Below are 25,853 nucleotides of genomic sequence, written 5' to 3' on the forward strand. Positions count from 1 at the left end.
TCAAAGGGCAACAACCTACTGGTAACCCTTCCAGCAAACCAGTGCCATTTCCAATGCAAGTTATGGTAAACCACTGGGTAAACATCTAATGCAAATATGCTGTTCTGAGTTAACCCTTAAAGGCCATGCGTTACTACCACAATAAAGGAATGAGTTACATTTTTACCACTTCTTCCTTTTGTGGCTTCGAATTAACCAAACCACTCTTGCCTGTTTTGTACAGGCCTTCTCCTAGATTGTCCCGGAGAATATGCAAAGCAATTTCTACATTCCAGCCACCCACCTATATTTGTTCTCTATTCTACCTTCTTCTACATTCCAGCCAGTTCGCTACATTCACTTGCTTTTGAGTTAAGATCCCCATTAGATAAGCCTTGGATATCACTAGTTGTTGTTCGGCTGTTCAGTCATATCCAACTATAAGCAATCCTATAGGCTTATAGGCAGAATCTCGCCACACTTTCCAATCCTGCGCCACTTCTTTAAGCTGAACTATGCTCTGGCCGCATCCTCTTTGATGGAGTCTAACCACCTTGCTCTTTAGGTGACCTGGTTTTCTCTCACCACTGAGCATTCCAAGGATTATATTTTTTCCTAACGAGCTTGATTGCATAATGTGGCCAAAATACGTGCGTCTCAGCTTTGTTACCTTGCTGACCAGGGACACGTCTGGCTCAATGTGCTCCAGCACCTGCTTGTCCATCACCCCCACTGTCCATGGAATGCGCAGGCGCCTCCGCCAATGCCACCATTCAATGAGTCAGTTTTCCTCTTGTCTCGCTTTTTCACTGTCCAACTTTCACAACCATAGCTTGCAATATGAAAAATGATCACTCAGACCAATCTGCACTTGGTTGCTAGGCTGATGTTCTTGTTTTTCTACACTCGATTCATGCGGGTCATTGCCATACGACCTAGTGAAATTTGTCGCTTTATTTCTGGATTGCATTCACCACTGTGAGCAATGGATATCACTAGGAAGGGAGGGCAAATTCCCTTGGACCACAGGAACTTCGACTTAATCATTCTGTAATTCTGTAGACAGTTCTGACTGATGAGTGTACCTGTCACATTCTTCATCATCTTTAGGTGTACCCTGAGAAGCTCACACCAGGCCCCCAACAGTTGCTGCTAAGAGTGTTGGGACCCTAAGAATGGGGAGGAGTAGAGCAAGGGGAGGATTAGTTGGGGAGGAAGAATACATCCATTCATTGTATCTATCACATTCTATACCCCCCAGTAGCTGAGGTTTGAAGTTCTGGGAGTAAAGCAGAAACAGTTTGTACAAGCAGAGCTGAACTCCAGCAAGGCGATTCTATCTAATTTTGGCCAGTCACTCCTGCTCTTGGGGTTGAGGGGACTGCACTGGGAAGGAAGCAACGGACAGTCTCCTGCTCAGCATTTTCAGGATTCAAGCCAATGATTGGCTCAGAATTTTGTTAACTTTCCAGTTAGAAAGTTCAAATAGGCTTCCCTATCCTGATGTTCTCCATATGTTTTGGACTTCAGCATGTTTCAGTCCTGCCAGCCTGGCCGATGGCCAGGAATCCTGGGAGATGTCATGTCAGATATCTGGAGGGAACTGGGTTGATGAAGGCTGTCCTACAGGCTTATCAGTCTATCTCCATCTGTAGCCAAAATGAGAATACAGGATCTGGAACATGGACATGTGATGTGTTCTTTATTGTTACCTCCCTTCAAACAACTGCCGGTGGGGCAGGCTAGAATGCGAAAGAGGTTTGGTGTACCAGTCAACTCTGCGTTGCACAACACAGAATTTATCTCAATTTGTGTTTCAGATGGCACATTACTTGCAGTGGGATCCCACGACAACTTCATTTACATCTACACAGTAACAGAGAATGGAAGGAAGTACAGCAGATACGGAAAATGTGTGGTAAGTTTTTCATTCAGGATATATTGGTAGTGTAATGAAATTTTATGAAGCCACACTGCAAACTTTATTGACTGAAGCTGCTTCTGGACCTGTTGACTCCTCAGGATCTCCATGCTTTTGACATAAATTGAGATGCCATGCATAAGGGATGGCATATAAAAGTTTTAAATAAAATAAATATAACATATAGAATACAATAGAAAAAAGCAGGATAAAATAGTGTAAAATATTAGATATCTTTAAAATATCACAATGCAAGTCAGGAAAAGCCTGAATGAACACAAGGTGTTTGAAGACTGCCACCGTTTCTGCCTCTCAGCCACATAGGAGAGAGTTCTGGAGATGTGTGCTCGTCGCGTTTCTTGCTATCTGCCTCATGATCAGTTTGCAGTAAAAAGGATTCTGATTTAGAAGTCTCACAGGCAAAGAGCAAACTGCTTCTAAGCCGCCCACTAAGCATCAGTCAAGATGGTTTTCCGTGGGTAAGCCCAGCCCCGCATTAGCAGTGCACGCCAATTCTAAACCCATTTTTAATTGATAAACATCTTCCTCTGTCCACTTTTATATAGACATTAAATTCCTGAAATTGTATTTGAAATGATACTATAATCTTACATTTTAAGCTTTAAGGATTGTTCCAGTTAATACCATCTTGCACTGTTGTTTTTTCAGGACGTATCTTTGGGACATATTTCTCTTCATCAAGGCATGACTGCTTTTTATTTCCATGCAGCTATTGTCACCAGCTGCTGTTGTCGCCTCCTCCTTTCATTTCCCTACCATGGCTACCATTTGTTGGCTTGACAGGCTGAGAGCCAGTGAGAACCAGGCTGTGGCATCTCCTGCTCCTCCTTCCCACTCTCATGATCCGGCCCAGAATGAGGGGCAACCAAACAAGCAGGAGGCAGTGTTGAAAAGGAGGAGCGGGTCTTGTCAGTAGGTCCCTGCTGGGAGAAGATTCTTGTAGGTGGCTGACAAAGCCCACCATTGATGCTGGCCCTGAGCACAAGGCATCCAGATACAATCTCCTGTAGGGCAGAAGGTTCAGGGAAGGTGTGTGGCTCAGGTGTATGAACATACAGGAAGCTGCCATACTCCAAATCAAGTGAGGCAAGAGCCCCTCTCACCTGTAGATACTGGAATCTTCTGCATGCAAAGAGGTCCTTTTCCACTTAGGCATTTCCCCTGCCCCATCTTTTTTCCTGACTTCCAGCTCTCTTCCCACCTGCATGGTCCCAGCCAAGAACAGGTGCTTTGCAAGCCTTTGAAATCCCTCCCATTTCGTGTCATGTCAAAGTGCTAGCGGCCAGCCATGTCAGCGTGATCTGCTGCGTTCTGTCATGAACCTCTTACTGTCAACCTTCCACCCTTCCTGGTTCTTATTTATTGGCAGTGTGACGCTTCAGCACTTGCTGAATTATAAGGCCAGAAGTGACCAAGAGCTAGCACTGAATGGCATACACAGACTTTTCTTTATTACAATTTAAAATTCGTCCCCTTCCCCCTACCTACCACAGTGGACCGAGGATGAAAGAAAATTAAGCAAAGAAAGACCTTTTCATTTGAAAGCCCTGGGCTAACCCAAAGGCTAGCTGCTGGGTGGTGTTCCATCCACAGAACAGCCCCATGGCTCTTCCCAGTTCTGAAAAGAAAAAGGTTTAAGTATTGATAGCTTTTGTATCCAAGAAAAAGGCACAAATATTGATTCCCTACATGCTTTGAAGAGTACTGGTCGACAAACATGCACATTACACTGTGTGCAAATTCCTTGAAGCTGCCATCTTTTAAGCTTTACAGTCTGCCATTTTTCTGTGAGAAATCGAAGATAACAAATTGTTTCATTCATGGATTCCTTTAGATCACCTTTCAAGCCTGGGAGGTATGTGTGGTTCCAGAGGGGCTCTCATGCAGGGAAACTATTTAGACCCAGCCCTGCCTGGCATCACCAAGATTACATTACAGCATGTGCTTTCAGCAATTGTGCTTTCAACCATGGCTTGTTATTGATATGCTGGCTTGACAAAAGGGCAGCTTCATGTGTTTCCATAAAGTCGCTCAGGAAATGTGCAGAACATTTCCACTTAGACAGTTCCCATGTATTGCTGCAGGCTTATCAAAAGATCATATTGTGTTGATCCTCATGTGCCAATGCTTAGGGGCTTGTATATCTGCAGTATCTATTGCCCCCTTGTGGGGAATTGTTAATTTAGCTTAATTATTTGCCTGAAGAACACGAAACTGGCAATTGATAAGCATTACAAGACACATTTATTGGAAATCTTCAGAAATTTTTGTGGGCATGTGACTGTTGGTTTGTTTATTTGTCTTTTGTGTGGGCAGGAGGTTGGCTGTTTGGTTGGCTTTTAGCCATCTTGAAAAATTCAAGCTGTTGGTATTGCTGCAGGTATATTAGTGACAATCTCAGATAATAAGAATCAGAATTGATAGGCAGATAATAGATCCGCAAATGCTGAAGTATCACAGGGGCAATATATAAGAAGAACCGGAATGGAGGGGAGGTTTATAGTGAGAAGTTCATGAAAGAACATAGCAGATCATGCTGACACCTCTGACCAGTTCCACTTTGATATGATACATCTTGGGAGGAACGGATGGACTTCACAGAGCAGCGCTGCTTTGGGTGCTTTTGTCTCCTTGCTCTCAGCCTGCTGTAAAAGGAAGTAAGAGAAGGATGTTGTTGGACTCACCACCAAACCACATGTAAAGTTTCTTGACGACCCTTCCTACAGAAATCTTTACTGCTGAACCAACCCATGGTGGGTGGCAATTGCTTATTTCCAGCTCCTGTCCCTTCTGCGAACCCATTTCCTAACTTACCAGCTGTTTCAAGTTCCTTCTCAGTTTGATTATCATGTCCACCTCTTTGCCTTGATTGTTGTAACCAAAACAGATCTCCCAGATCTTCTTAATGCCACCTGCATGTTCTGTGTTTTGCCGGGAGCTACAAAAGCGAGGTGGTTGTCAAGCACCTGGCTAGTGGCCCATGTTCAGCTTTACTGGTTGCAAGTTATCCCAGGCCTGCTTCAGCTACAAAGGTACTCTAGTTTGCTTTGGGAGGTGGATGTGCCAGAGGGTCCAGTACAGGCTCCTTCCCAACCCTGCGATGCCTAGAATAAGCTCCAGTTTGCATTGCTGTGGATTCCTCTCTTAGATCTCGCAGGTGTACATGCTGCTTCCAGCTTACTGCATTCTCTTATCCTTTCACTTATTAGTTCCATATCCAGAGGATGTTTTGGGAGCAGCGTTTGTACATTCGGCTGTGTACATAATTGGCCAACAACAGGAAAGCCTGGTTTAACTCAGCCCTTCCACGCTCTGTTGCATTTGTTAGTCAGCGTGTTTTGCAATATGGTTGCTTGAACACTGCAAGAGCAGAAGGATGCTGGTATCCCCATCCAGGACGCAGTGGTACCCTTCGGTTTGGACTACCAAGCGCAACATCACAAGCCCTCTGACAGAAGTAAATGCAAACTACAAATGCATTGTGCCGTATCCCTTTCATTAGGGTGGAAGTTGTTTCAAAGCAGAGCTTCTGTTCAAATTTCTACACCCCTTTGCAAGACAGAAGTACAGCTGAAATGGACCATGGGCATAAAGTCCATGGCTTCATATCCCAGGTGATCACCCCAGGAGTAACAGGTGGGGGGGGGAATCAGGACAGTCAGTTTTCATTTTATTCCTGTAGTCATAACGGCAGTGCCATCACCTAAGAAGGGCTTATATTCACAGTTTGCTTGTTTTTAGATCAAGATTGGCAAGCAGTTTTCATGTTGCCCAAACATATCAGGAAGGTGGAAGCAGTTGTAAAGAGCAGGATGGTTGTTGGGGCAGAAAGAAATGTCAGCTGTGTGTTTCATAGCTGAAGTAATACATGTGTATATCTAAAAGGGATGCCCATACAACCATAAAGTCCAGGAGCTAAAATTACTATTGAAAGGAGACCCCAACATATGTAATGTGAGCAATTTTATCCCAACATTTTGGGATAATGGGATATTTGGGATAAATGTTTTATCCCAACATTTCATTCTATGAAATGAATGATACATCTCTGTGAAATGTTGGTGTGACTTTTAGGGCAAAAATCTGCACCTCAGGTCCAGAGCCTAGCTCCGTCTGTCTTTCAGTCAGGAATGAATGAAGACTCTAGGACAGCATGACAGTATAGAATTAGAATATTTCTGGTGTGAGAAGGTATCTCTGGTGAACCCTAAACGGTGCCATGATACTAATGTCTACCATGATGCCTACATACATACATACATGATGTCCTTGTGTCTGTAGATATTAGCATATTGTACAAGCTGCCAATAATAACAATTCCCATCATGTCCAGTATATCAGGAGCAAAGTCCAGCATGTCCCTTTCATGGTGTTAGTTGCTGAAGGGAGATTTCTTGCAGCAGTGGGATGTTCAGAGCTCTCCTCTCACATTTTCTTGCTCGAAGGGATGTTCCAGCACAAGACAGACTCTTCCCAATTGCTTCTTTCTGTTTTCTGTTTGCTGCAGAAATTTTGACAGCTGCCAAATATTTGACAGGATTTAGTCTGTCCTTCCCCCGCCCCCTCATCATATTGGAGCTAGTTTTCTGGTATCATAAAGATCCAGGATAAGGGATGGGGGGATGGGGAAAGCAGGAAGATTAGATGGAGCACTTCTGTTTTCTAATCCTGCTGCATGTCTCTGAGCCTTCTACTTCCCTTTGTCCAATTTGGCAGCAAATAGCCATCTGTCATCACGGCATTGCCCGACCTTACTTTGTCCAGGTCCAAATATGATTAAATGGTAACAAACATGGGATTTGTCCCTAAGTCAAAAGAGAGAAGTAAGTGGGAGTGCTCAAGGAAAGGAGGGAACAGACAAGCGCCCTCGTGGTTACATCACGGTTTAGTGTTACATCCAGACTTGCCATGCATTTGCCTCCCAGCTTGCAGGGGTTCCAGCATCACACTCCTCCACAAATAGGCTCACTCCCCATAAGAACGCAAGAAAATCCGTGCTGGATCGGATGAACCCAAAGGTCCACCCAGTCCAGCACTCTGTTTGCACGGTGGCCAAGCAGCTGCCCACTGGATCCCTCAAGCAGGAGAGGTGCCAGGGTTCCACCTGCCCAAGCTCCTCGGCAGTTGGTGTGCGCACAAGCCTGCCTCCTCTGATCACAGAGGCAGCGTGCCTAGAAAACTGCCTTCTGCGGAAGCCTGGCTGTATCCTCCCATGGATACCAGGAGAACAAGCACAACCTTTGCAACGAAATGCAGTAGAAAAACAGTGTTTCTGCCAGGTGGGTGACCGCTGTCACTTACCTGTTCGTTTAGGTGGCCTCGAAACGCATGCAAACACACACCGTAGAGGAGAGATGTGTCCAACTGCAGCTGTCACGCTGTCTGTAAACAACAAAGGTTGGGGAAGGCTGGTATAGGATAAGATTTAGAGGTATCGGAGAAGTAAATGGTATTTGCTAGGCTGTGAACCATAGCCACTGCTGTGGAGACACTGCAGATTGCAGGGAAGCAAACCAAGGTTGACCATGCTTGCCAATCAGCACAGAGCTAAAGCCAGTCCTGTTTGCCTAAGGAAGCATATGTCTGCAACCATGTCATGTACTTGGTGCAATCAGGGTGTAACTGTTGGGCAGAAATGTGGGCTGCTCTCCTGTACACAGTGACCCTGTGGGTCATCGTATCCTCGGGTGCCTACACTGCCTAGGACAGGGCTGGAAAACCTGTGAGTTTCCATCAGTTGGGGCTTCCAGGTACTTTCCATACTAGCTGGGATAGCCAGTGGTAGGGTATGCTGGGATTTATAAACCAAACCTGTGGACACCCTTGGTTCCTAAGGAAAATATTTGTGTTTGTACACATTGCTGGATTTTCATACTCTGTATTGCCTTATTCTTTGCGACAAAACTAGCTAAGTGAGGGTGGAGAGAGCCAGTGTGTTGTAGTGGTTAAGAGCCTGGGACTGGGACTCAGACGATCTGGGTTCTAGTCCCCGCTCAGCCATGGAGCCAACTGGGTGACTTTGGGCCAGTCACAGGCTCTCAGCCCAACCTACCTCACAGGGTTGTTGTTGTGGGGATAAGATGGAGGAGGAGATGTAAGCTGCCTTAAGCCCTTTGTAGGAAAAAGGCAGGATATAAATTGAAAAATAAATAAATTAAGTAAGCAAGTGAGAGTGAAGAGAGCCAACTCTGATTTTCGAAGCCATCTTTCTTGCCATCTACTGGATACATATTTAGCTTAGTTCCCGTCAAACAATCCTTTGTTACACTGTGCTTTTGTGCATCTTCTAGTGTTTTGCCTTCTTACATTCGTTGTGAACATGGAGAAATTCTATCAAAGCAAAAGCAGCAATCATCTTTAATAACCAGCCTGGAAGGACCTCAGTATTCAGAGTTACAAGATGCAATCTACCATGGCCATGCAAATCCATGTATGAGCTTCCACTTAAGTTCCATGAAAAGGAATGGGCATTTTGCAGCTGCAGAATTTGGTAGATTACTCACATAATCACTTGTGTCATTTTGTTTTACAAGGGGATTAAAGCAGGGGGAAGTAATTCTGACTTGTAACTGGAATTTAGAGAGCTTGTTTATTTCTCTTTTGTGTTTGTGTTTTTTTAGGGACATACCAGCTATATTACGCACCTTGACTGGTCCCCGGATAATAAGTACATAATGTCCAACTCAGGAGACTATGAAATTCTATACTGTGAGTACAAAACTGTAATTACCTCCAACCTAGAAAACTTCCTGAACAATCATAATAGGAAATACTGGGGCGGTGGTGGAATTGGGTGGGGAATAGGTCTGAAGCAAACCAAACTGCTGGAGTGAATTGCTTACTGAAGGAGGAGGCTGGTGTGCAGCCGCTAATAGCATTCAAGGCTGGTTCTTACAAAATGGTGCCTTCAGAAATAGTTCACATCCCTGCAAGGACATCAGTCAGTTTACAAGGGAGGGCAGTGCTGGTGCTTCACAGAGATGTTTTCCATTTTGGAAGCAGTTTGCACACTAGACCATTTCTTTGTTCTTTATGTATTTAATTTCATTGCTGTTCCAGCTGTCGCTGAAACTTTCTGGACAGTTTACAGCAACATATAAAAGCAATAAAATACAATAGATAAAAACATAAGAATTAAAAATAATTTAAAAGAACATGAACATTAAAAGACAGTAAAAAAGACCCAGTCAAGAGTAAAAGAAAGCCACCTGGCTAATCATGTCAGGTCCCTGAATGACCAGGGTTGAAGGACCTCCATGGATTTATTGCATTTATAACCCACCTTCTTCCTGCAACCCAAGGCAGATTACATAATGCACTCCATTATATCCTCACAACAACCCTGTGAGGTAGGCTAGGCTGAGGTGCCTGGCCTAAAGCTTCATGGGGACCCACTGGGGACTAGAACCCGGGTCTCCCGAACCCCAGCCCGACACGCTGAGCACTGCACTGCTCTGGCTTTAGTTGGAGCCTCACAGCAGTGTCTAACATGGATACTTGCTGATGCTGTGAGCACCTCTCCTTGGGTGCTCAAAGTGCCCCAAGTATGTCAGGGAAGCACAGTCTATGACCCTCCTGAGCCAAGGGCTGCCCCCCAGGAGCTCAAACTTCCTGTATTTGTTCAGAATTCCAAAAGCAAGGTAGACAGGAAGGTTGAGTACTTGGAGATCCCAGCTGAGGACTGGTGATGGCTTTCATCTTGGAGGTCGTAGGTTGTGCACATTTGGCATATGTTAACTTTGTAATTCCAGCTGTAGCCCAATAGGTTAGCCAATGACCACATCCCAGAGGAGAGACAGTAGTTTCCCTTAGGGTCGGGGTGCAGAACCTCTGGCCCAGGGGCCAGGGAGTTCCATTCTGGGGCCCCCAGATGGCTAAGCCCCTTTACATTGGCAGTCTCCTGGTTTCCTGGCTTCTCTGCAGCTTTTCTCCCCATTCTGACAGGGCGGAATGCCCTTCCTTGGGCTTTGTTGCTAGCAGTGAGAGTCGTAAGTGAAAACTTGCTAGTATTTTGGGCTCAGGCCCATTTTGTCTTCGGTTCTGCCATCTCTGTCCTGCGAGCTTCTCCGAAGTCTCATTCAGCTCCAAGAGGAGGGCTGTGGGTTGTTAGTTCAGTGAGCAACCACAGTAGCCTTGGGACAGACACACATGGAGGCACCAGGGACAAGGAAATGATAGGCGTGGACAAGAGGGATTGGACAGGAGTTAAGTGGCATTGTGCCCCTCTACTGCTTCCGGCCTGGCCCGTGTGGGCCATGTGGTCCCCACTGCACATAGGCAGCTTCCCACCAATGAGAGCTTCTGTCCACATTAGAGTCAGTAAAAATTTGCACACATCCAGAGCACTTCCAGGCAATGAACTCAGATGAGCTAAACTCACACAAGAGCCCTCTCCCCATCTCCAAATGATTTGCTATTTTATGAGCAAATAAGGAACAGCATTCCCACACAGTCCTGGCTCAGTTTCTTGTATCTCCATTTTTAACAAGGCTGAGACCTTGGACAGTTGCTGCCTGTTAGACTATAGCAACCTAGATGGACCAGCATTAAGGTGTGTAATACGTCAGTTTCCTTGGCAGGTGTCTTGGCTCAATGTTGGGTCATTAGGGCAAAAGAGTCTGGATTTACTGACATATGTGTGAGTTTCTGAGTTGAATACCAGAATTCCACGTGAAATTTATAATAATTGGTTTTGACGTATAAAAAAGCCTAAACTGGCAGAAACTTAGTAAACTCTACATGTGAACTTTTACACTTCTTGTGATCTGTGAGCTTGGATCCTTCCTTCAAGCTGAATATCATATGTAGAACCCTGGAGAGGAACTTCTTTTCGTAATGGCTCTGGAAGTCCATCTCCAAGAAAGTTGCATAGACTCTTAAGTTTTTTAGATATTATATAACAGCCATTTATTACTGGGTTTTGACATAAAATTGGTCTTCAATGCAGAACACATAAAACTAACATGCCATTTTTTATTTTGATGGATTAAGCTTTACTCCACCTAAAAGACAAGAAACTATGTCTTTTTGGTCTGTTAGCAGTCTGTGTTAAAAATGAAATGTAAGGAAATGTGCAGTCTCAATGCACTGATCTGGGCTGATTGAGAGTGAGCTCTTTTTAAACAATCCACTGGCAAATGCATTTCTGGGATCTTTAAGAGTTTGCTTCTACCCAAGATGAATGTTCTTTTGCCTGCCCTTTGTCCTGAACTTACAGATGATCCTACAGATGAGAGGGGCCTGTCAAATGATAGATAGCCCTAACAAGGCAATTCACAGTGTAAATTTTTAAAACATCTCTTAGAGCAAAAATTAAAGGATTATCGCAATCCTGAAAGTCTAGAGCAGATCTGGGCATTGCATGGCCTGCAGGCCACATCCGGCCCGATGGCTGACGCTGACTGGCCCGCATGAGGTCACTGGCAAATTAAAAGTCAATGCAAATATATATCATCGTAATATAGATGCAAGCAATGCAACTGCACGGCTTTTATTTTGAAGGATCTGCTAAATTGAATTGAATTTATTGCTTTTCATGTAATGTTAATGTTAATGTTTTTGTGAATATTCATTAAATAGTGTTGTTCTGTGCTCCACATTGATTGTAATGTTTCATTTACTGTTTTTATAGAGGTATATATTGAGCAGAGCTGTAAGTGTATTGGTCCGGCCCTTAACAACTGTCAAAGCTTCTCATGTGGCCCCATAGGAAAATGAATTGCCCACCCCTGGTCTAGAGGGACAGGAGAGGAATGCTAGCGGGAGCAAGTGCTACGCTGGACTAGTCTTAACACAGTCGCATGCCAGCTTTCTGCCCAAGGCCCAGATGCCTTCTGCTCCAAGCGGATTGCTTCCTGGTCCCTGGCACTGGGTAGCCTTCCATGCACGGTGCATCAGAGGAGAAGCGGCGGTTGCTCAGCTTCCCATTTAAAGCGGGCTGGGGAAATGGTGCTCCTCCAGGTGGTGTTGGACTACAGTGCCTATTTTCCCTGCCCATTGGCCAGACTGGCTGGCACAGATCGGAGCTGTAATTCTGCCACTGTAAATTATCCGCAGGTTTATGGTTTCTGATTGATCCAACACGCATGCTGTGCTAGGGACAGTGGCCGTGCCTTAGCAGGTTGAGCACGTACTTTGTGTCCAGCATCTCTCATGAAAGAACCCCAAAGAACGTGGCTGAGGAGGCTCCGGACCCACATCCAGGGGAGCTGCGGGTAGTCAGAAGTAGACTGCAGTGGGCCAGAGGCACATTTATATATTCATGTATAAAGTAACTTTCAAAAACAATTTGAGCTGTCCTTTTTGATTAAAAGATAATGGGTATTGAAGGGCGATGAAGATAGGGCTGGCTTTGTTGTCAGATATTCCCCTGGTAAAGGCAACACTGGCGATCAGCTAAAAATGGGGTTCAGTTTTCTCCTATATAACTCAGTGACTACCATTCACTTGTATGGTGGGGGAACAGGGGATAGGAAGCTAAACTTCCAGGCACCTTCGAGGGAAGGAAGGAATTGACGCTGTGAAACATCTTATAGGGAAGTCCCTGGCCCCATTATGATGCTTCTGACACTAGTGAAAATTTCCCTTGCATAATAGGGTCCCTAGAAGAAAAGGGCTCTAAATTAGCCTTCCAAAATGTGGCACAGGTGTTTTGGACTACAGTTCCCATCAGCTTACATGCTTCCATTGTTTTTCACTGTTTCTTCTTTTGTGGACAAGATTCCATATGATTTTGCCTCTGGGTAGTCCTATTTTTAAATTGGGAATTACTCAGGAATCTGGTTAAATCTAAAGCCAACTGAGGCAAGAAATATTTGTGAGAAACCGTCACTCCCTGGGCAGGGATCACATTACAAAGAGGAACTGTAGAAAACTGAACACTGAGCGGAATAGGAACCCCCAGAGGTCCACTTTTTCCCCAAGTCATGTGTCAGGAGACAAGATGAGCTGAGAACATTCCAGGGCAGCTTTTCCTCCAGAAGGATTTAACTACAAAGCCCATTGTTCCCGACTTTTGGTCATGCAGCTTGGAGTTGATGGGAGTTGAGATCTGAAACAGATGAAGGGCCACAGCAGGTAAAGGTTGTTGAGGAAGGTTGTTAAAAGCAGGTAAAAGCAAACCGCTTCCTCGTGTAATTCCATTACCTACATATGCCTTTTTTAATTAATAAAGGGGACATTCCAGCCGGCTGTAAACTAATGAGGAACCGTTCTGAGTGTAAGGACATAGATTGGACAACATACACTTGTGTACTGGGATTTCAGGTATTTGGTGAGTAACATCTTTTTAATATGACTATTCCTAAGTTTCAAAATTAGTGATATTAAGGATAATAAGAGGAAATTCTGCCACATTCTGCATTTTAAGCATTTTTACCTAGTTTGACTTCTTAACCAGCATGTCAACAATGCTCCAGCAGCACCCGGTGGCCTGTTATGTGGAAATAAATGTGCTGAGATGGCCTTTGGTAGTATCTGAGACTAGCCACTTTGCAAGGGAGTCCCTGGAGTGAAGGGATGTGGTGCTTCATCCTCTTGATCTTGCAATACTTTGCCCATGCAATGCAATGCCATCCATCAAAAAAATATGAGGGTTTCTTCTCTGTTACACTCTTCATGTGAAGCTCTTTCTGGTCCAAAAGCTGTCATTCCTACCCCTCTAAAAGACTCCCTTTTTAGGACCTCTGTAGTCACAGGAGGGATGGAGCTCCATGATGACTCCTCCTTTCCTCCCTATCTATGTCCATTTACTATTTTTAAAACACTGTAACATTTGAATGTGTTTTATTGCACCATGTCAAGTATTTCCATCAACCATGGGATATGAGGCGCTGTATATAAACACTATTTTTTTTAGTAGACTAAAATTTATACTGCATTAAATAGCCATTTTATAATACTCATTAGTCAATTGGTTAATTTCTTGCCATCGTTTCATGGGTTAAAAAAGTTCACCCAATTAATTGAACAGCAGGTGGGCTTTTGAAATGAATTATATTAATACTTTAAAAATTGACCATACAATTTTAATGTCAGAAGTGTTTTTCCTCCCTTATTCATGGATCAAGGACTGTCTTTCTTCAGATTATGTGCATCCTCACATGGAAATGCCATCTTCTTCTGAACTGTTTGTTGTTCTTCTGCAGATGATTCAATTTTAATTGATCAATTACAGAGATTGGCAACTGGTGGTCCTGTGGATCTTTTGGTCTACCGTTCCCATTATCTTTAGCCAGTAAAGCCTATAATGAGGGATGATGGAAGTTGTGGGCAAAAATATCTAATAAGCCACAAGTTGCCCATCCATGTTCATTTCTGTGACTAATTGGCCAAGATTCTTGTATAAGAGGATGGCATACATACAAAGGCTTTAAATAAGAAAGGCAGACTGACGAACAGACCGACAGACAGAAAGATTCCTTAAAGACAGGAGAGGGGAACTTGTGATCCTACAGATATTGTTGATCTGCAACATCCATCATCCTTGATCACTGGCTGGGGCTGATGAGAAGAATCCAACAGCATTTGGAGAGAAGTTTTGCCCCCCTGCTTTTCATGGGTTATGGCCTTAATGTGTTTTTTTTTTCTCCTGCACTGAAGGAGTCTGGCCTGAAGGATCAGATGGAACAGACATAAATGCTCTCATCAGGTCTCACAACAGGAAGGTGATAGCAGTTGCTGATGACTTTTGTAAAGTCCACTTGTTTCAGTATCCCTGCTCCAAGGCAAAGGTATGTCTAGATGTCACAGATTTAGGGGCATGGGTGAAATATTAATATTGTAGCTGGAATTCTTCCCTCTCCTGTATTGCAAAGAGCTGAAAAGCCAGCGGTCTGTATCTTGGATTTTTTTTTACAATTACTGGGCATGCCCAGATATGCAAGCCAGTTAAGTTGATTCCCAGTAGCTTTAGTATTTACAGGAATACTTGATCTCCCCCCCCCCGCCCCCCTAATTTTATGCAATTATGCCACCAGGGAAAGTACCATCCATAGTTAAAAGAGTGTTCACACAGACCAGGGCGGTCCTACTTTTCAGACTTCAAGGGCCTCGTGAGGACTTCCAACACAGAACCCACACAATGAATTACACTTCTGTGTAGTAAATTGAAGTGTTTGCAAGATATTTATTTAATGTAATATACACAATTTAACCATTAAACAAGGGAGAAAACCAATATGAGGTCTCAGCATTGGCTTGAGAATGCCTCATGGCTCTGTGATATCTGCAGACCAACACTTCCCAGTTTGCCCTGCCTGTTCCGGCTGGCAAGCCCAAAGGCGCTCAGCTTCTGAGTGCCTTTGTGCTCCTCAACCGGAGCAGCACGGGGCCGCCAGCCCAGCTGGGGAGGGTCCGTTGGCTGGCAGCCCCGCACTGCTCTGGCTGAGGAGCTCCTTAGCAGGAGTGGGCGGGGAGAATTGCCTGGCTGGTGGCCCAGTGCTCCTGTCAGCTGAAGTGGGCAGGGTTAGGGTTAGGGCATGAGCTAACTGGCATGAGCTCTTGCAGGCCCCAGAAAGAGAAAGACGGGCTGGCAGCTTGCAGGAGATCACCACAGTCATGCCCGTGCTATTGCTGGCATCTGGACGGGGAGAGGAATGGGAGGATCCAAGCTGCAGGAGGGCCTCACAGCAGGGCCTCAGGGGCTGCATGTTGGACCACCCCAACATCCGTTATGACCACCAGTAGCATACCAAATTTCATGTCAGAAATCATGACTGACTTGCAAGGAGGCCTATTTTCTGAGGATATGTACATGCTGTCCTCTTCAACTTAGGGTAATCCTATATATGTAAGCCCTCCAGAATGACCTATCCTTGGCAGGCCTGCTCAGCAATTTATGAAATTAGTCTATTTCATAGTTGGTTTTCCGGTGCTGCTGCCGCCGCTGCTGCCACCACTGCCTCCTCCTCCTCCTTTGATTTATAGTGTGATTGTCTTCTCCAGGGAGATGAAATATATAATTTTACTAGGAAGGGTGGTAAAGGTAGGTGTAGAAAGCATCTTTTCTTTCCTGACTAAAATCATATTGTTGGTATCTTCTTGAAATGGAACAGATCTTCCTATGTCTATTGTGATCCTAACACCGGCATCCATTTCCTGGTTTGTATCCACAGGCCCCAAGTCATAAATACAGCGCCCACAGTAGCCACGTAACAAATGTCAGCTTCACTCACAATGACAGTCACTTGATTTCAACTGGAGGCAAAGATATGAGCATCATTCAGTGGAGACTAGTAGAGAAAGTAACTCTGCCACAGAATGACATTACAGTGGAAATTGGCACAACCAAAGTGCCTATAAGTGCCAGTGAAAGCTTCATGCAGCCAAGTACCCCTGTCCCCCGTACCCAGCCGTTTGACGAAACAGCAGCCAACGAAGGTGTAACAGATGGTTCTCCAGCATCTTTGGAGAGTGCTCTGGACCAGACTGTGGAGGCCAATGAAGAGCAGAGTGAGGAGCAAAGTGATGGCAGCAGTCTAGATCCAGGTGAGCCAAACTGTGAAGAACCATCCAATGAAACAAGCGAGGAGCAGAGTGGATCCACTATTACTGAAGACCAGCAAGAAATCTCTCCAGTGTCTTAACAGCTTGAACCCAGATGACCTTTATACAGTTTTCCCTTGGTGTGTATACTTTTGTAAAGGGGAAGAGGGTTCAAGTGGGTAAGGGAGGCAGCTCTGAATCAGGAGCACTCTCGTTGTTGGGTTTCAGTTGAAGGCTTTTTAGTCTGATCTTCAGTTTTCAGTGCATGGAACTATTGTAAGGTTCTATCTGGACAGTTCCAGCCAAGAGCTGGTTGGGGCAGTAGGATGTAACTAGTTTAAATGTTTTTCTGAAATTGCTGTCAAAAAGGAAGCATATGATGCAAATGACGTGGAGTAGAGAAGATGGTGGAAGTAGCTTCACCCACAGGCTGAGGAGGGGAAAAAGGCTTCTGGGAAAGAACATTAACACCAAACAGAAGTGCTGAGCATCACCTGCTGCGTAATGCAGTCCAGGTGCAAGCTCCTGTTGGATCTCTCCTTTCTTTTTTATATTAAAAACAGAAGGAGGGGAAAAGAAAAACAGCACAGAAGAGCCATATTGTGCATCGTGCGTACTGCCTTCTTGATTAACAACTATGCAATTTTCTAACACTACTAATTCCTACTAGCCTCTAGACATACTCAGCCCTGGCTGCAGCTAGTTCTAAGGCAATTCATATTAAAGAACACTTCCCACTGTTCTCTGATGATAACGAGTTTTATATAACAAACTTAAGCTTTGCATAGGCTTTTAACTGATGACTTTTTAAATTGGTGACCGCTTGTGACATCTTTTCGAGAAGCTACTGGCCTAGCCATATTGAAACTCAAGAACACCTACTGTGACCTTGATGTGAACTGACTTGATTGCATGACGACAAAAGTTCTAACTCTCAAGTTAAAACTTGGCCTTCAGATACAACTCGCTTCCTCAATAAGAGGCTAAATATTAGAGGAATACAATTAAGTTATAAAATCTGGTGCTTGGGATTAATGTAATAGAGCGATCACTTTCAAAATCTATTTAGGGATAAACATAAAAATAACAACAGAAAAAGTTCTAAAATTTCAAACAGGCTTTTTTGCAGCCTTCTTTTTAAGAGCTGTAATGTAAATGTCATATTTACTTGGATTATGTTGAATTATTATGTTGGATAATTTGGGTTTTTCTCTTGTGTGTGTTATATTTTTGTGTATGTTTTGTTTGTTTGTGTATTTCTCTTGCCCAGTTTTTGTAAGCCATGCAGCTCTGAGACGGCTGGACTTGGCCAGTTATGGGATATCATGGCATTTTATTAATGCATTTGGAAAAGTATCTTTAAAAAGAAATACACCAAACCCCCATCCTCCTTCAGCTACATTTTTCTTAAGTACCTAGCATTTCCTACATTTAAAAGGGTTTGCTGAAAAAAAAATCCTACTTGTTTCTGTTTGATTACATAGGATATTTTTTTTAACTGTGCTGATATTTTAGAATTTAGTTAGAAATTGTGTTTAGAAACTTTGGGTGCGTTTGTTAAGTCTTAAGTGTGCAAGCGTTTACGTGATTGTGCCATTCCAAAGTGCATCGGAACTGTCATTCCCTTCTAGTATCTTCTCAGGAGTTAATGCTACAGATCAGGTATCTAATCTATACATCATTAATAATTTTGAGAATTCAAATGGACTCCCAGGACTCACGCACACACACACACACACACACACACACAGATGTTTACATTCATTCCGGAAAACCTCAGAACAATTCTCTTCAAATGGAGAAAGTTGTGGATTCCAAGCGACCCATCTGTTTGTTCATTTTTAACTGTACCGTTAAATAGTAATGGGGTTGTAGAGCTCTAGTTGTTGCTAGCCATGTTTCCAAATTAGGTCACTGGGCAATGCAAATTGTCATATCAAGGAAGTAGATTTCTTTGGACAATGTGCAAGAGGCGTTCCTCTGGCATCAGAAGGCACCACCAGCCGAATAGGAAGGAGAGCTTTTCAGTGGTTCCACCTCCCCTGCTGCCCCCACGCTTCCCAAAATCTACACCTCAAGCATATTTGGAGGGCACACAGGGAAGTGGGGAAATTGCCAAACATCACCCCCTCTCTGTTCCACTGAAAAATGCCTTTTGGTGGTAGAACAACACAAGTTAAAAGGGATGCTTTAAGGCGCAACCTTATGAACGTTTAGGCAGAAAAAGTCCTACAACACGCAGCATTCTTCATGCTGGCTGGGAAATCCTTTTCCTGTTTAAATATGCATAGACTTACGTCCTAAGTATTTTGGGGAATGTTTGTCAAAGTGAATGGGAGATTGAGCCCTCTTAACATCCTCAGTGAATACCATGAAACAATGCATTTCATTTTGGAAGTATCTATTACCTTAGGGTTGCCATGTAAAATGAGAGTTAATAGTTGTGTTTTCTTCTCATGTTGTAGGTTAAAGGAGGGGGTTTTTTTCTAATATGCAAAAAAGAAAAAAAAAAGGCCTTACAGCTTTCAATTGCTGGCAACTACTGTTTATTGGATAATTAAATCTGTGATAATGGATGGAAATGGGTGGGATTATGTTAACTGTAGATGTTCTAGAGAAGAATTGTGAATTAAATATGATTTAAGAGTGTCATGTGAAGATGTTTGAGCCATTTCTATCTATCATGCATTCCTGTCTCATGGCAGAAAAATTTGAAGATTTAAAATAATAAAGAATCAAAGTAATGGTGATGTAATTTTCCTATTTTGATTTACCTGTGGCGGACCTTTTAGAGGCCTTACACCTCTCCTCATCCCATCCAGTTAAATTTTTTCCTGAGTTCCAACGCTTCAAATGGCGTTGTTGTTGTTGTTACGTGCTATTAAGCCAGCCCCAATTTATGTTGACCCTGAGAATGATTGCCCTTTGAAATGACTTCTCTGACTGCCTGATCAGCTCTCGAAAACTCGAGGCTGTGGCTTCCTTGATGGAATCGATCCAGTCTTCTTGTGCCTTTGACTTTCCCTAGCAGAATTCCCTTCTCCAGTGAATTGTGCCTTCTCATCAGGTGCACAAAGTATAGCAGCTTCAGTCTAGGCCAATGTTTTTCCTAATCCAGAAAATACTCACTTGGCTGCTCTCCAAGATTCATGGGGAGATGTCCCAATCCTCGCCTGATGATATCTGCAAATTTCCAAAGCAGTTGTTGACAATATAAAGAGCATTGTTCTGTGTAGGCTTTGGGTTGTGGCGAAGCATTTATGAAACATTTCCCCACATAGTCAGTTTTGAACCCTTTAAAAGATGATGGGAGACAAACATAAAACACTGATTGGAAGGCAGCTGTAAAAGCAAGCACATTTAGAGTAATTCAGAATCAAGAACCTAAGAACTTATATCTCAGAAAAACAAAAATGCTTTGCTATAGTATAACAATGGTGTAAATGCAATGATAATGCAAAGGAACAGTCAGATACTTCATACACGTTTCTATATAGTGCATAGAGTTAGGTCCCAAGATAGTTATCCTTTGAATAGATCTACAGAGATCAGTGCAACGTAAGATAATCATTACTAACTTAGGTCCTACTGATTTCAATAGGACTACTTTACACACAGCTGATTTGGCCCATAGTTTTACTGAGTGAGGGGAACTGGAGCCCAAGGGCAACACACACTGTAGCTTCTTTGTTCCTCTGCAGACAATTCCATAAAGACAAAAAAGTAGCATGAAAGTAGCCAGCTGTGTGGCAGTTGTGAGGGAGCTTCTGCCTGCTGCTACCCCAGTGCCTGAGACCGAGACAAGGGGGGTCGTGCCTGCTTTTGCCTGTGGCTCCACCCACCATGGAGTGTGGCCACGGGTCAATGGCCTTTCATAGAAAAAGCCCCCCCCCCCCCGCTCCTAGTCTAGAGGGAAATTCTGTCCATGGATGTTAGCCATGCTAGCCAAGAGGAGGGTAGGAGGCACTTTTAATTGGGGGGGGAGAGAGAGAGCCTATTTATTTTATTTTATACCACCTGACTGCTAAAGCTCAGTGGTCTTAATGTAGCTCAACACATTTTGCATCGAAAGGTTCTTTCCCTGGAAGCCAGAAAGACAGACACAATCCAAAGAACGACAATGATACCATTGCCTCACCTTACCTTGTTGGTCAAGCTTAGGCAAACCAAGGGTCCATGTTGCCTGGCAGTGTCAGCCAGGTGTTTGTCAAAGCTCAGAAACTGTGTTATCTGGAAATGGGCACTTCCTGCTCTTTCCCCACAGCTGTCTTGGAATCTGTCATGTCATTGCTTTGAACCGTGGAAGCTCCATTCTGTGCCATTAAACATACAATTGTATCTGTGAAGACTCTTGGCATCAGAGGGGTTAACCCTAGCCAAAAAGCCCAATTTAATTGGTTGATGTTTGCTCATCCCTGTTCCAAGACAGATTGAAGGGACATCGTTTTTTTATTTTATTTGCGACAGATGTTTTACATAGGTTTTAATCATTAAAGAATGGGGAAATTACAGGCAGTAGGATTATGCATTCTGAAGACTAAATGTGTTCCACAATTAAATGAATTTATATGGAGGAAAGGCATGCATTTGCACATTAAAAAAGAAAAAAGATTTTCCAGCATCCTTTGACATTCTCTTCAGTCCTCTGGTCAAGGTCACAGCTAAGTCATTTCTTGTAAACAACCGAGCTCATTTTCACAAACACCCCAGTTAGCAGCCAGATGTTTTTAGCATCTCACAAACAGCATGAAGACAATAGCTGTCCCTTGTTTATTTTCTGCATCTCCTGTTTTGTGGTATACCACCGCCGAACATGAAAATTTCACGAAGTGGTGTCACAAGCATGCAAACCGAGATCCCACAGACCCTCAGACAGCCATGGTGCCTTCAGAAGCATGGAGTGGGGTGCGTTGACACAAATGCCAATCTCCTCCTCCCTTCCCCAGTGAGTCCAAGCATGCCTGGGAACGGTGAGTGCTCAAGAAGGGTCTGAAGGATGGAAAAGAGCTGGCCTGAGCAAGCTCTTTTGGGAGGCCTTTCTAGGCATGTGGGACAGCTGGGGGAAGGTGTGGAGGCATTTGAAGGGGGCGCTGGTGAAGCAGGGGTGGCACAGCTGGGTGCACATGCACTGAGATACAACAGCATGGAGTTCAGGGTGTGAGACCATGAAGGGCTTTGAAAACAAAGACCAGATGCCTGAGCAGGATCCAGGAATCGATAGGAAGCAAGTGAACAATTAAGGAATGGTAACAGAGTTCAAGTGATCAGGAGAGTAAATGGTTTGGGTGGAAGAATTCTCAAAAAGAGGTGAGAAACCAGGCCGCTGGAGCTAAGAAGTTTGCATTCATCCAAACAAGAGGTGCGAGGAACAAACCAGAGTTTTTGCCAGAAAGGAAGGTGCATGTATTTGCAATATTGTAAAAAGAGAAGGGACATGATCTTGGCTAGCATTCAGCTTTCAGACCATGGAATTAGTTCTCTAGCACTGTAAATAAAAAGCAGTTGTGTTTTATTTACTGGCTGTGAAAACAATGGAACAGTAAAAGCTTTTCATTCTGCTGGGTGAATTCCATTTCTAGTGCATTCTCGTTTTTCTCTCTCTGTATTTTCTAATAATGATCATCCACAATACTGGATAAAGTGGGAAGAATATCAGTTTTGCAGCTTGTGTAGGCTTCCTGATTTTCCAGCTGCGGTATTTCAAATATTTCACTATGCCAGTTTCCAAAGAGGTGTTTTCTATCCAGAAAAACTATTTCTGCCCTGCTGTTCTCCGAGTATTAAAAAAAGGCCAAGTTTTTCATCAGTTAATCATTTTAGCAGTCGAAAGACAGGACTGCCTTGAAACAGCTGGATCCTTAGAAATTAGACTCTGCCTTTCATAAATATAGCCCTGTCACCACATATTTTTGCAAAATAAAGGGTGGGCACCAAAACGAAGGGTTTACCTGCCTTGATGGACCGTGGTGGCCACAACTTAGGCAAAGCAGTGTAGTGCCCACACTGGGAACCTACAATTCTCAGTGACTACCACATCTCTTGAGTAACTCATGAATCTGGAAGTGGGTCAGCAACCCAAATGGTAGGCCACATTAGCAATTAGGAATATTATTCTTAAGTAATTCAGGAAGTGACAGGAAATTTAAAACAACAGAGCCACAATAACAATTGCAATTGAATCAGCACAGAATCATAGCAGTGGTACGGAGTAAAATACAATATTAAAAAGTGACGTTTAAAAGTTAAATGTTAAAATGCTAGGAGAATAAAAGGGGTTTCACCCGGTGCTGAAAAGGATAGAAAGTAGGCACTAGGCACACTTCTTTGAGAAGCTGGTTCTACAGCCAGGGTGCTACAACTGACAGGGCCCTGCTCTTGGGAGCCACCCACCTCACTTCCTTTGGAAGGGGCTCCAAGAAGGACCGCTGAAGATGATTTCAGGGTCCAAGTATATATGGAAGGAGGCTGTCCTTCAGATAACAAATCCCAACTTCAGGAGGTGCCATGAACTGCTTTCCCCAGCACTAGGGGAACAAAACTCAGCAAGGGCCTGGAAGCACAGATGGGCAGATCCTCAGGCCTTTGCTCACCAAGACCAGCACTTTGAATTGGCCCTGGAAACAGACCAGGAGCCAGTGCAGCGGTCCACACATTGGCGCAATGCGCCCATGACACTCGCATGAGGTGGAGGAACCAGAGAGGGAGCGGTTTATCTCCCATAATTCTAGAATCCTGGGCAAACATATGAGGCAGAATGGTGGGAGATTCAGGACAGATAAAAGGAATGACTTCCTCACACACCATGTAACTGGGCTACCACAAGACAGAGTGATGGCCACTAAACTGGATGGTGTTAGAAGAGGCTCTGAGCAATTCATGGAGGATACGGCTACCCATTAATTTTTTAAATTAAAAAAATAATTTAAATTTCTGAAATTGAAATTGAAAAGTTTTAAAAAATTAAGACACCTGCTCCTTAGGAGGAAAGCCATGGCAAATCTAGACAGCATACTAAAAAGCAAAGACATCACCCTGCCGAAAAATGTTCGCATTGTCAAAGCCATGCTTCCTGGTTCTAACGTATGGCTGTGAGAATTGGTCCATAAGGAAAACTGAGCGCTGAAGAAGTAAGGCCTTTGAATTGTGGTGCTGGAGGAGACTCCTGAGGGTCCCTTGGACTGCAAAGAAATCAAAGCAGACAGCCTTAAAGGAAATCAACCCTGACTGTTCTTTAGAAAGTCAGATCCTGAAGATGAAACTCAAATACTTTGGCCACCTAATGAGAAGGAAGGACTCCCTAGAGAAGAGCCTAATGCTGGGAACAATAGATGGCAAAAGAAGAAGGGGGCGGCAGAGGATGAGGTGGCTGGATGGAGTCACTGGGGAGGTTGCTGTGGGCTTGGGTGGACTCCAAGAAATAGTGGAGGACTGCAGAGCCTGGAGGAATGTTGTCCGTGGGATCTTGAAGGGTCGGACTCATCGACTAAACAAAACAAGACAAGACAAAAGGCTAGTCATGGCTACTAGCCGTGATGGCTATATCTTATCAGACACACATAATTCCTGGGGAACATGAGCAAGCAGTGCTGCGGCACCAGCATCCTGCTTATGGGATCAGGTTGGCTGGTCAGGTTGGCTGCATGCAGAACCAGGCATGCCCCCAGTCTGTTTAAGCCAGGCTCTTCTGATGCCTCCATAGCTCATGGCCATAGTTGAACTGCAGCTTCTGAACTGTCTTCAGAGATAGTCTCATGTATGACACATTCCTCTTCTGGGGGCACCTATTTTGGGAAAGCAAACCCTGTCGTGCTGGGACTTGGACTTCCATTCTTTGCAGAGCACAGTGCATGAAGGTTACGATCCGTACAAGAACAAGGAGAGTGTTTGCTGTTGGAGGCTTGCTATTCTGTGGGATGCAAACATGCATGTCAGGAAGACCCGTGGACTCGCCAGGTGCACTGTCTCCCTGTAGGGCAGATTAGTGATATAACTGAAAGATTGCCAAGGCTCATACAGTCCATGAAACATAACACTTTCCTCCTATACATGTGGGAACAAACGGCACTGCCAAGCAGAGCTTTGAGGAAATCATGTCAGACTTTGAAGCTTTAGACAGGAAAGTCAAGAACTTTGGGGCCCAGATAGCTTTCTCTCCAATACTTCCAGTTCTGGGAACAGGAATAGGCAGGGAAAGAAAAATGCCCCAAGTGAAGGTGATTCCAACACGAAAGATGTGGATTCTGGGATCATGGGTGTATTTCCTGGAAGATGGACTGCTGGCAAGGGATGGATTGTGCATTACAAGGACGGAAAGAAGGTGACTGGCCACAGCATGAAGACGCTTAGCAGAAGGGCTTTGGAATAAATCAGGGGAGGGAGAAGTGCACCCGGGTGTAAGAGCAGGCAAGGCTTATGTACCACAACAGAGAGATCAGCTCCCATGATGCCCGAAAATAGTCTCCCAAGAAATGTAGAAGAAAGCTAGAGTATAAAGCACATGGTCTTTGTACCAATGCCCAGAAAATGGAAAACAAACTGCATGGACTTGAACTCTTAATATAGGAGGGTGAATATGACCTGATAGCTCTAAATTGAAACTTGGCGGGGTGACTCGCATGACTGGAATTCAACAACTGAAGGATATGACCTGTTAAAGAAGAACAGGAGGAACAGAAAGGGAGCCGTACTGTATATTAAAGATACATATCTCTGCACAGAAATACAGGAGAGTGAACTGAGTAGCCCCATCGAAAGCATCTGGATTAATATAAATGGAGCAAGGAATAAAAGGAACACAACTGTTAGAGTTTATTATTGACCACCCAGGCAAGGCGAAGACAAGGATGGAACCTTTGAATTACCAGTGTTTCAAGGAGGCATGAGGTTGTCATTATGGGGGACTTTGATCTCCCCAGTATCTGTTGAGAGACGAATTCTGCAAAACACAGCCTCTCCAAGAGATTACAAAATTGTTCTGCTGATAAGTTCCTCCAAGATAAATTGGAGGAAGGAATAAGAGGAACAGCTCTCCTTCACTTGTTGCTGACCAACAGAGAAAACCTAGTGGACAGAGTAGAAACCGTGGGAACCCTGGGGGAAAGCAACCAGGCCATACGTGAATTCTTGATTCGAAAGGAAGCAAAAGCCAAATGTAACCATGTACCCAGATTTCAAGAAAGCCAATTTTAATAGACTCAGAATAATGATAAGTAAAGTCCCATGACAAGTGATTCTAATAAGAGAAAGGTGTTTTTTTTAAAGAAGATTCTAAAAGCACACTTCCAAGAGAGAGAGAGAGAGAGAGAGAGAGAGAGAGAGAGAGAGAGAGAGAAGATAACAGCAGAAGCCCATGTGGCGTCATAAAAATCTCAGAGATGATCTGAAAACAAGGAAGGACAAGTCTAAGAAGTAGAAGGAAGGCCAGGCCACAAAGGAAAAATACAGGCAG

The 25,853-nt window shown here is 44.0% G+C and overlaps 1 protein-coding gene across 3 annotated transcripts in view; it reads left to right on the forward strand.

Moving 5' to 3' along the window:
• Positions 1-19,155, forward strand: part of EML4 (EMAP like 4) — a 180,657-nt gene extending 161,502 nt beyond the window's left edge. For all 3 annotated transcript variants that reach the window (XM_044428748.1, XM_044428746.1, XM_044428747.1), the window contains exons 19-23: positions 1,800-1,897; positions 8,542-8,629; positions 13,095-13,193; positions 14,522-14,652; positions 16,036-19,155. In XM_044428748.1, coding sequence (XP_044284683.1) covers positions 1,800-1,897; positions 8,542-8,629; positions 13,095-13,193; positions 14,522-14,652; positions 16,036-16,506 — 887 coding nt within the window. In that variant the 3' untranslated portion in view covers positions 16,507-19,155. The remainder of the gene's footprint in view (positions 1-1,799; positions 1,898-8,541; positions 8,630-13,094; positions 13,194-14,521; positions 14,653-16,035) is intronic.
• Positions 19,156-25,853: the final 6,698 nt, after the last annotated feature.

Source organism: Varanus komodoensis, unplaced genomic scaffold, assembly GCF_004798865.1.
Source record: "Varanus komodoensis strain SLA01 unplaced genomic scaffold, ASM479886v1 scaffold2, whole genome shotgun sequence".
In the NCBI taxonomy this organism is placed as follows: domain Eukaryota; kingdom Metazoa; phylum Chordata; class Lepidosauria; order Squamata; family Varanidae; genus Varanus; species Varanus komodoensis.